Genomic DNA, 10405 nt, shown 5'->3' with positions numbered 1-10405 from the left:
TTCCCTCAGGCACAGGAAAGGGATGCCGAAAATCTCAGCTACCGGGATTCATAATACGTAACGCAATATTTAAAAAGCCGAAACGAGTGCGAAAGAATCGACGCTGAACAGAATATCAAGATTTTAAATAAAGGCAAGATCCGACCCTGCACTTCCTTGCACGATCTTGCCTCTTGTCAGGGTCCCGGTTCCAATAAGACTTTTTTTTAATATGTATTAAAATACTTCTTATCTTGATCACTGAATTTCTTGGTGCCTCTGTAAATTTGGTTTCCGGGGCAAGTGCCTCACTCGCCTCACCCTAATCCCGGTCCTGGAATGAGCGAAAGAATAAATGAATGATCGTGAGTCTCCGCTCCTGAAAACCGATGCTGGAAATCCCGAACTCGGGCCCCGCCCACCGCGCCAGGACCCGCCCACCCACACTAGCCCCGCCCCACACCCAGCCTGGCCTCGCCCCACCAGCTGGCCAGCCACGCCCCCAACCCCGGCCCTGCCAACCACAGCTTGGCCCCGCTCCCACGCTCGGCCACGCCCCCAAACCCAGCCCCGCCCTCCGGCCGCCCCGGCCCCTACGCGCGCCTGAGCGTCACTTCCGGGGCGGTGGCGGGAGCGAGGCTCACTTCCGCCCGCGGGGGAGCGGCGGCGGCGGCGGCGCAGGAGGCCGGGCTCGGGCGCAGAGGGACGGACGGACGCACGGGCGGGCGGCCGGGAGCCATGGAGCGCGGCCCCGGGGCCGAGGGGCGCGGGCCGCGGCGGTGAGTGCTGGGCAGGGGCGGGCGCGGCGGCGCGGCGCGGCCTCGGTGCCACCCCCGGCGGTTTGAGGAGCCGGGCCGGGCCTCGAGGCCGGGGCAGCCGGGTCGGACGCCCCCGGGACCCCGCACTCCCGGTCGGAGGGCCCCGGGCGCGGGGCCGGGAGCGCGGGCCAGCGTCTCCGACTCCGGCAGAGGCCTGTCCCCGTCCATGCAGCCCTCCGACGTGGGGTGGGCGCCCATTCTCCCGGGGACGCGCCCCCGGCCCCGCGAGTGCGCCGTCCGACCGCGGACTCCATCCCCGCCCGACACCCGGGCCCGCCGCAGCCGTCCGTAGCCGAGCCCGGCTTTCTAAACGTCTCCCAGACGCCTCTGCCCCTTCGCAGCCGCCCTCCGGTCGGCTGGGACACCGGGGCAGGCTTCCCGGCCTCCGCTGCAGCCCGATCTCCAGGCTGCAGCCAGGGAACATCCCACTGCCCCTAACCCATGGTGTCCATCCCTGGCCTGAGACTCCCCGTGTCCCCCAGGATGAAGTCCAAACTCAACGGGCGCGGCCTGACCCGGCCTGGCTCCCTCTGGGATCCCTCTGCTCACTTCTTCCTCCCAGTGTCCGGTTTAGCTGGGGACCCGCAGTTCGTGGACCGCGCTGTCACCTCTGGGGTTTTGCCCATGCTCTCTCCTCTGCCGTGTTCCCTGTCCCCCGGCCACTGTCCCTGCACCTCTCAGACTGCACCGTCTTCCAGGCGGCTTCCCACCCTGACTGCCTGGGTGAGGTGCCGTCACAGTCTGTATTTAGGTCGTCTTAGAGCATTGCAGTTGCCTGGTTCCTTGTTCACTTTTGTAACACCGCCAGCCCGCACGGGGCCTGGCAGCAGAGTGCCCAGTGTGTGCTTGTGGACGGAACCGCCGGGGCTCGGGGTGCCAGTGGTGTGTCCCCAGTGAGCGAGGCATCTGGGGTGTGCACTGCCTGGCCCAAGGCCCGGCTCTAGGGGCTCACTCAGTGACACCCATAAATGACAGCGGGAGGTCCCAGGTGTATGTGGCCCGAGAAGAGACTGTCCCCCTTCCCTGTCAAACCTGGGGGGCTGTAGCTTCCGTTGTTCTTCTTTGCCACTTGTCTTTTGCCCGTGTGTTCAGCCAGTGTTTGTTGAGCAAGAACAGATAGGGTCCTGTCCTCATGGAGTTTCTCTTTGGTTGGGGGGAAGGTGTGATTAAACACGTACATACAAGCTGTGGTGAGTGCTGCGGAGATGGACCTGGAACCATGAGAGTGTGTATAGGGGAACCTGACCTGCTCTGGAAGGCCTCTCCAAGGATGCTGGAAGGGAGATCTGAAGGGTGGACAGGACACAGGGCAAGGACCACCTAGTGAGATGGGAGGTCCCCGGCAGGGGAACTGCACGGGCTCCGGCTCTGAGGCAGGAGGGCGCAGTGTGGTGGTTCGTCTGGGGAGAGCGAGGGGGCGTGGGGTACAGGATGAGTGAGGCTGGAGAGGTTGGCTCTGGGTGGGGCGGCTGTGGCGAGGGATTTGATCTCTATCCTGAAAATAGTGGGCCACCAGAAGGGAGCTGGGCGATCAGATTTGTGTTGTGACAAGATCCTTCGGCTGCTGGGGGGAGAACGTCCTGGAGTGGGGTGATGGTGGCCAAGCAGGGACCAGCAAGGAAGGAGACTGCCACATCGGTCTAGGTGAAAGGTGACAGAGGTGCGGCCCAGGTGTTGGCGGGAGGGAGAGGTAGAGCCAGCAGGCCCTCGTGATGGGCGGGTCTGAGGGTGGAGGAAGGAGTCAAGGATGACTTCCCGGTTTCTGGCTTGGTCAGTGGCGCCAGTCCACCTTGGTGTGCTTCTCATCCTCCAGGTTCCTGGGGGCCTCCTACCTGCCCGCTCTCAGCCAGGCCTTCTTCTTAAAACTACTTTCACTGTGCTGCCCGAACTCCAGACCCCCACCCCGCCTAGCGCCATGGAGTGTCACCTCTTGGGGCCAGGACCGCTTTGAGAATCTGTTGGAGCAACTTCAGTTTGGTTGGCATTTGGGGACAGATAATTCTTTCTTCGGCGTCCTCCCAGGCGTCCTCGGTGTTGTGGGGGGGTTGAGCAGCATCCCTGGCCTCTACCCTCTCGATGCCAGTAGCTCCCTTCCCCAGTTGTCACAACCAGCAGTGTCCCCAGACATCGGCAAGTGTCCAGGGGGCAAACCCACTTGCGTCTCAGAACCAGTATGATGGACTCTCCCCTCTGCACAGAAAGTGCACACCCAGCCTGGGAGCTGGGGGACTCCTGGGAGCTGGCCACGCCCCACTTGGGCTTTCACCGCTTTCTCCTGCTACCCTCTGTGTGGCCCGAATCTGGTGCCTGCGGGATGTGGCTCTCTCCAGCCCTCGGTCTCACATCACAGGTCCGGAGGGAGCAGGTGTGTTTCTGGGCCTCGGACTGCTCTGAATCCACGTGTCCCTGGCCCAGTGGCTTTCAAACACTGTGGCCCCAAAACTGAGCAAGGTGCCCTGCTACTCAGGCGGAGGTGTGTGTCTGTGTGTCTCCTGCGCTCGTTCCAGTCTGTGGGGAGAACGCACTAAGCGCACAGGTTCTTCTCAAACCTTTGAATTTCCTTCTAGACTCTCCGTTGGCAGCTCTGTAGATGATTGTAGTTGCTTTAGCAAGTTAGCTGCAGTCTATTTAACACAACATTTCATGATGTTCTGAAAAAAGAACGTTTGAGTTCCACTCTGCACCGTGCCCCCCTCCGCCCATCACTAAGCCCCTCATCTCGTTTACTCCCCCGTGAGGTGTGTGGTGTCTGCACTGGGAGATGAGGCAGCTGAGCCCTGCAGGGTAAGCCACTCGCCCAAGGTCACAGACCCCCAGGCTGGCAGAGCTGGAGAAGGAGCCGTGGCTCCCGGGACCCCCCGGGCCTGGCCCCAAGCACAGGGGCGCGCCATTGTCCACACTCAGTAGGCCTTCCGAGCCCTGAGATGTATCCTGCTTTTGTTACCCGAGCCTTTGTTTGTTGTATTTCCTCTGTCTGGCTCCTCTGTCTCCGGACATCGCAGTCCTGCCCGTCCGCGGGGCTGGCCCCTGTGAGCGCCCTCTTGGATCCCTCCCATCAGGCAGCAGCCTGTCCTTGCCTCCGCTGTTCCGTGTCACCCGCAGGTGGCAGACGAATCCTTGAAGGATAGCACGGAGATGGGCCAGCCGTGTGCACAGAGGCATGGGGGGTGACAGAGTTTTCCTGGGCCGGGAGCAGGGGCTGTCGGGGGAGAGCTGGGTGGGCTGGGGGTCTGATCGCCCCGCACAGCCTGCAGGCCGAGGCAGGGCTGACAAATGGGCTTAAATGGCAAGAGATGGTGACTGCAGGCTGAAGCAGGGTGGCGGCAGGGGGGCCTGGTCACCTTTGGGTCCCATTAAGGTCCCCCTGGAGGTGTGTGGTCCCCGCGGAGGGTGGGCTGGGCCCCCAAGTCCATGGGGCGGCGGAGGGGAGCAGTCTGGGCAGGAGAGGGTGGACTGGGCCGTTGGGAAGGCCACAAGGCTCGGGATGGACAAGGTGGGGTCCCCTGCCTCCCGGTGGTGCCCCGAGGGACCCCGTATCTGCTGTTCCCCACAGGGTTTTCCTTTGCACGACGTGGAGACGCGAGGCTGCGAGGCTCCCAAGAGCTCGGCTTGGACCGCGATGGGGCTGGGCTGCCGCCTCCTAACGGGGCTCTCGTCTGGGGCGCTGGCCGGGGGTGGCCCTCCCCCCCGCCCACGTCTCGGAGCACCCCCACCCCTCCCCTGCCGGGTGCGGCCCGCCCCGGGGCCTCGCGCCCGCCATGAACGGCCTGTCCGTGACCGAGCTCTGCTGCCTCTTCTGCTGCCCGCCTTGCCCTGGCCGCATTGCCGCCAAGCTCGCCTTCCTGCCGCCCGAGCCCACCTACTCGCTGGTGCCCGAGCCCGAGCCGGGGCCCGGCGGGGCGGGGGCGGCCCCGTCGGGGACCCTGCGGGCGTCCGCTGGCACCCCGGGGCGCTGGAAGCTCCACCTGATGGAGCGCGCTGACTTCCAGTACAGCCAGCGCGAGCTGGACACCATCGAGGTCTTCCTGACCAAGAGCAGCCGGGGCAACCGCATCTCCTGCATGTACGTGCGCTGCGTGCCCGGCGCCAGGTGAGCCTCGCAGATGCCAGCCAGAGCGGGGAGGGGCTGAGTGGGGGACGGTGGACCCGGGAGGCTCCCCACCCGGGATTCGCTCTGTCCTCAGGGCTCCCGTTTGGCCGGTGGTGGCCCCTGGAGGGGGTGGTGCAGGTGCCCTATGGATTCTTCTCGTTCATGGCTGCCGTGGAACTGCCCTGGGCCCTTGATGCTGGGCGCCTTTCCACCTGCAGCCCCGTCGTGCAGATGAGCACCCCAGGGCTCAGGGAGGTGGCTCCCAGTGGCCGCGTCGTGCCTCCTGCTCGTCCGGGAGCCGCCTGCCTCAGGGTCTCGGTGTTCCCCTGCCCAGGGACGGTCTCTGGGTTCTTGGGGCCTGGTATCTGAGGCCTGGCCAGGGCTCAGGCCGAGTCTGACTCTCTGAATGGGGCACCCTTGGGGCCTGGAGGCAGACAGCTCTTCCCTGAGCCCATGGTGGGGCCTTCCAGATGCTTCTGCCTTCGGACCAGGCAGAGTTCTGACTCCAGATCTGAGTCCAAAGGGCAAGCTGTACCTTTCTGCTGGGCGGGGCTGGAGAAAGAGACGCCGGCGGCCAGTGGCCAGGGTCCAGCCACGTCGCCTGCTCTTGGTGTGACCTGGGGCAGCTCCTGTTGCGCTGGCGGCCTTCAGGGCCGCCACAGTGCATGAGGCGAGTGCTGTGGCCGTCTTCTGTAGGGGCAGGAAGGGCCGCATCGCTGTGAACAGGGATTGGCTTTATTTGCTTGTGGAGGCGGGGGTGGGGCCCGCTGTCAAGAGTAGAGGGGACAGCCCTGCCTATGAAGAAGCCGCCGTCTCATCCTGGAAGGTTCCAGGAAGCAGGCATATGCCCCTGCCATCCTCAGGGGCTGTCAAGAGTCCCTCTAAAAGGAATGATTCCAGAAGAAAGGCAGCCGCTGCCCAGAGCGGACACGTGGTGGTCACTGCAGCTTGCCCAGGTCATGCTGTGGGTCCACCCTGTGCTGAGAATGTGACCAATGGTCCCTGTAGCCCCCTTTCACAGGGGGGAAGCCTGAGGCTCCGCTGGCCGTCCCCTGCCCAAGATCACACAGCTGGGAGGAGCTGGGCCACTGCGCACAGGCGGCCGGTGCCCCTCGTCAGTACTCCGGCCCCGTCCTGGGGGGTGTGAACCGCCCCTCCTCCCTCGCCCCCTGACCTGTGCCCCGCCCCCAGGTACACGGTCCTCTTCTCGCACGGCAACGCGGTGGACCTGGGCCAGATGAGCAGCTTCTACATCGGCCTGGGCACGCGCATCAACTGCAACGTCTTTTCCTACGACTACTCGGGCTACGGCGCCAGCTCGGGCCGGCCCTCCGAGAAGAACCTCTACGCCGACATCGACGCCGCCTGGCAGGCCCTGCGCACCAGGTGAGCGTCCTGCTGGGGGAGGGTCAGCTGGGGTGACCAGACCCTGGGAAACTGGGTGGACTGGAAAGCGCCCACCCAGGGACTCCCTGGGGCAGGAGGAAGTGCGGGCCGAGTCCTGGTGGGTGGCCCTGAAGGAGAGGGAGGCGGTCAGCGGCCACACTGGGCCAGAGGGTGAGGCCTGACCCGTGTCCCCTCCGTGTGGTGACTGGCACGCTTGGTGTGCAGGGGGCGGGGCGGGCAGCCCTCAAACCTCCCTGGGCGTGGGCCCATCCTCCCTCCTGGGAGCCCCGAGCCTGGGCAGAGGTGGGGACAGGGACTGGGGCTGTCCCCAGGGGAGTGGAGGCTCTGCCTGGAGGGAGGGTGGGCAGAGGACACGGGCCCAGGACGTGGTGTGTGAGGGCCGTGGGAAAGGACTCTGGGAGCCCTGAGGCCGAGGGAGCACTTGGGGTGCGGGGGGGGCTGGGCTGCTGCATCAGGGTTCTAGGGGCTGGCCTGGGAGGCACGTGTGGCTGTGGAGCTTGGCCTTATCCTGGGGGTGGAGGGTGGGTGTGGGGCTCCTCTGGGCAGGGAGGGTTCTGGAGGGTTCTGTAGGGCAGCTTGGTGCACAGCACGGCCCTGGTGATCAGTGGAGGTCAGCAAGCAGAGGCTAGGTCCTCCTGGGTGTGGGCCCCCAGCACACACCTGCGAGCTTGACTCAGACAGGGCCACCACGCCTCTCTCTCTGGTCCCCACCGTGGTGGCGATCCAGATCCTGGGCGGCCCCCTCCCTCAGTGCTCACTCACTGAAGCACATTCGCTCCATCTGAGCCAGCGTTTGCCAACCGTGGCCCTGTGCCCAGCACTGCTCTAGAAGGAGGCCCACCTGGTGCTGCCCGCTGCCTGCTGGGGGCTGCCCATATCAGCCCTGCCTGGCCAGCCGGCTCCACCCACTCCTGCAGGGACCAAAGTCAGCCTGCCCTGGGGAGGCGGGGCCCAGGTTGCCGGGGTGACGCACCAGGCAGTCCTGCTGTGGGTCCCGGGAGTGGGTGCCCTGGCACCGCCCTGGCTCCAGGGACCTGTCCTGGTGCAAGTATGTGCCCGCCCTCGGCTGTCTCAGCCCTTCCTGCCCGCCTGGTGGCGGGGGTGGGGGGTGGTCACTGGCAGAAGCACACCCAGCTGTGGGCTGAGGGCTCCGAGCTCTGTCCATTTGTCCATCTGTCCAGCATCGTCCTCCAGAGCCCTGGTCCCTCAGCCCAGCAGCTGGGGGAGTTGGTGGGAGTGGGGGAAGCTTGGGCCCAAGTGGTGACTGGGGGCTGGGAGCCTGGGGAAGGAGAGCAGCTCCATTCGGCACCTGTCTCGTTGGTCCAGGTGCAGACGTCCAGGTGATAGGGCTGGGCTGGCACTCAGCACAGCCGTGGCCATGGCAGCCCATGGAGCGGGGGGGTGGGGTGGGGGGGGGGGTGGGGGGGAGTGCTAGGTTGGCACAAGGCCCGGTGGCATCCCCAAGGGCCTGGGAGCTGGCAGTGGTTAACCTGGAGTGCCAGGTGTGGATGGCCCCTGGGTGGCCAGGGAGGTGGAGTCTGGCTGCCCTGGTGGGTTGCCCAGGTGAGCCGCAGACCTGCCCTGGCCCCTGTCCACCAGGAGAGGGGCATCTTCTTGGGATGGGGGTTGTAGATATGTGGGAGGAGAGCCTTGGAGGCCTCTTGCATGGGGAGGGTGGCAAGTGGGTTCCTGTGCCGTCAGGAACAGGCATGTGGGGGCCGTGGAGCTGGCTTGGGGCAGGATCAGCCATGCTGGGGGTGGGGGTGCTAGCGGAGGTGTATGCGGGATGGCAGTGTGGGAAGGGGCTGGGACTGGGGCCCAAAGGTGGGAGTTGGTGCCCAGGAGGCCCAGGACCTGGCCACTGTGTAGGGAAGGTGCCCGGGGAAGAAGTGGTGCCCACCCACCTCACCACAGCAGCCCCTCTTCCTGCTCACCTGTGTGGTACTCAGCACCTAATTGGCTGAGACATCAGGGGACACAGGTGCCACGAGTCCGCACAGCGAAGGGGGTGGGTGGGTGGGTGGGGGTGCAGCAAGGAAGACAGGCCCTCCTCCCAGTGTGACCAGAAAGGCCTTTCTAGTCTGGACACAGAGACAGGAAGGCCCCAAACAGGTTCTGGGTGTGACCCTGGTCAAGTGTGTGTAGGGCTGGGGGCGCGGGGTGAGCAGGAGAGGCTCCAGGGTCTACTCTGCCCCAAGGAGCCACAGGGCGGCCCTGAAGCCCTCAGCAGGTGCACTCCACACGAGCCAAGTGGGTACTGTTGGAGAAACTGAGCGTAGGGCCAGCTCTCCTCCCACCTGCCCGGGCCCTGCCTCCCTACTGAGCGGACTGCCTCGTTGTTGGGCGGCAGGGGAGCCCCTGGGTGCGATCCGACTGCCTGGAGGCTGTGCGCGGAGAAGGGGGTCGTGCCCCGAGCAGGGTGGGCGGTGGGCGGGGTGTGCGCGCGGGCTGCCCCGCTGAGCCCGCCCCCGCCCCCAGGTATGGCATCAGCCCGGACAGCATCGTCCTGTACGGGCAGAGCATCGGCACGGTGCCCACCGTGGACCTGGCCTCGCGCTACGAGTGCGCCGCGGTGGTGCTGCACTCCCCGCTCACCTCGGGCATGCGCGTCGCCTTCCCTGACACCAAGAAGACTTACTGCTTCGACGCGTTCCCCAAGTGAGCGTGGGCGGGCCCGGGGGCGGGGCGGGGGGCGGGGCCTCGGCGGGGGCGGGGCGCGGAGGCCTGACGCGCCCCGCCCCGCAGCATCGAGAAGGTGTCCAAGATCACGTCGCCGGTGCTTATCATCCACGGCACGGAGGACGAGGTGATCGACTTCTCGCACGGGCTGGCGCTCTACGAGCGCTGCCCCAAGGCCGTGGAGCCGCTGTGGGTGGAGGGCGCCGGGCACAACGACATCGAGCTGTACAGCCAGTACCTGGAGCGCCTTCGCCGCTTCATCTCCCAGGAGCTGCCCAGCCAGCGCGCCTAGCCGAGCGGCCGCGCCGCGCCGGACCTCAGCAATAAGGCGGCGCCCGGACCTCGCCCCGCCCCGGCCCCGGGGGCTGCATGTGAACCCCCGGGCGCCCCAGGACCCCCAGGCAGCCGGCGCGCAGGGGCTGGGACCTGCCCCGACCCCGGCCCCGGCCCAGGGGCCGTGGACAATGTACAGGCGACGGAGCTACGCTCTCCTTTCCTTTTGGAAGCAAAACGAAGGAAAAACGTGGAAACAGAAATTAAAGATTTAAAATTTTAGGATTCCTCTCCTCCCTCTCATGGCTCGTGCGTGCTCTCCTGCGGAAGAGAGGGGTTGCGGTTCGCCCCGAGGTTGCTGGTAGCTTGGGTGGTGATGGACGTGCGGGCAGCATTCGAACCCAGGACCCTGCCTGCCTTCATCGGGCGCGCCTCCCGGGAGGGTGGTGGCTCCCTGTCCAAGACAACCCTGGGGTTCTGGCCGAGCGCGTCTGGGCTCGGCCTGCCCTCGGGCGAGCCCAGGAGGCCCAGCGAGGCCCCCTTTCGCTCCACGATAGATAAGGAGGGCTGCCCTTCCCGTCCCGCTAGTCCTCGGCCTCCCTGCAGAGAGGGTCCTGACGGGCCGTGGCAGGTCCGAGGGCCCCGTGGGGTCTCCTTAGGAAAAGGGGTTAACCCTGGGGCTGGGGTCAAGGGAGCGCACCCGCAACACCCCTCGGGGCCTTTGAGTTGTGTTCTCTGCCCAGGGTGCCCTTGAAGGCGGGACTGGGATCAGGCCGCCTCTATCAGCCCCCGGCGTGCCCCCTGCGACCTCCAGGGACAGAGCTCTAGGGCAGGGAAGGTCGCGAGGTCCGGTGGCCTGTCGTGCACCTCCGGGTCAGGCGGCGGCTCGGCGTGTGTCGCGGCACCAGGCGGTGGCGGGGCGAGGGCCGGGAGCTGCCTTCGCCTTGCCCTAGTCCGAGACCTCATGGGCGTCCGCGGCCCCTTTAAGAGGGGGCGGTGCTTCGGCCTGAGGGCGGGGTCGACGCCGAGGGGGCGCGGCCGCCGGGAGCTGGCGTCACGTGCGCGGCGGCGGCCAGGGCGGAAGCGGAAGTGACGTGCAGCGCCGGGAAGCGCGGGCGGTGGAGCGTGGAGGAGGCCGCGGCTCGGCGGTAAGTGGCGG

General features: G+C 66.3%; 1 protein-coding gene across 1 annotated transcript; it reads left to right on the top strand.

Annotated features, from left to right (window-relative positions):
- The first annotated feature begins 661 nt into the window (after positions 1-661).
- On the top strand, positions 662-9414 carry ABHD17A (abhydrolase domain containing 17A, depalmitoylase). The gene is made up of 5 exons (XM_058537638.1): positions 662-758; positions 4351-4887; positions 6079-6273; positions 8773-8952; positions 9040-9414. The coding sequence occupies exons 2-5, from the start codon at positions 4556-4558 to the stop codon at positions 9263-9265; spliced, it is 933 nt and encodes a 310-aa protein (XP_058393621.1). The 5' UTR covers positions 662-758; positions 4351-4555; the 3' UTR covers positions 9266-9414.
- Positions 9415-10405: the final 991 nt, after the last annotated feature.

This window comes from Diceros bicornis, unplaced genomic scaffold, assembly GCF_020826845.1.
Source record: "Diceros bicornis minor isolate mBicDic1 unplaced genomic scaffold, mDicBic1.mat.cur scaffold_67_ctg1, whole genome shotgun sequence".
Classification (NCBI taxonomy): domain Eukaryota; kingdom Metazoa; phylum Chordata; class Mammalia; order Perissodactyla; family Rhinocerotidae; genus Diceros; species Diceros bicornis.
The sequence above is the reverse complement of the archived record's forward strand: the minus strand, read 5'-3'. Positions and strand labels throughout refer to the sequence as shown.

What these genes read in the sequence shown, in the direction of transcription:
- ABHD17A (XM_058537638.1), top strand. Translation starts at nt 4,556, where the DNA reads ATGAACGGCCTGTCCGTGACCGAGCTCTGCTGCCTCTTCTGCTGCCCG. An exon ending in CGCTGCGTGCCCGGCGCCAG is followed by an intron (nt 4,888 to 6,078) that starts GTGAGCCTCGCA and finishes CCCCGCCCCCAG; the next exon opens with GTACACGGTCCTCTTCTCGC. An exon ending in TGCTTCGACGCGTTCCCCAA is followed by an intron (nt 8,953 to 9,039) that starts GTGAGCGTGGGC and finishes CCCGCCCCGCAG; the next exon opens with CATCGAGAAGGTGTCCAAGA.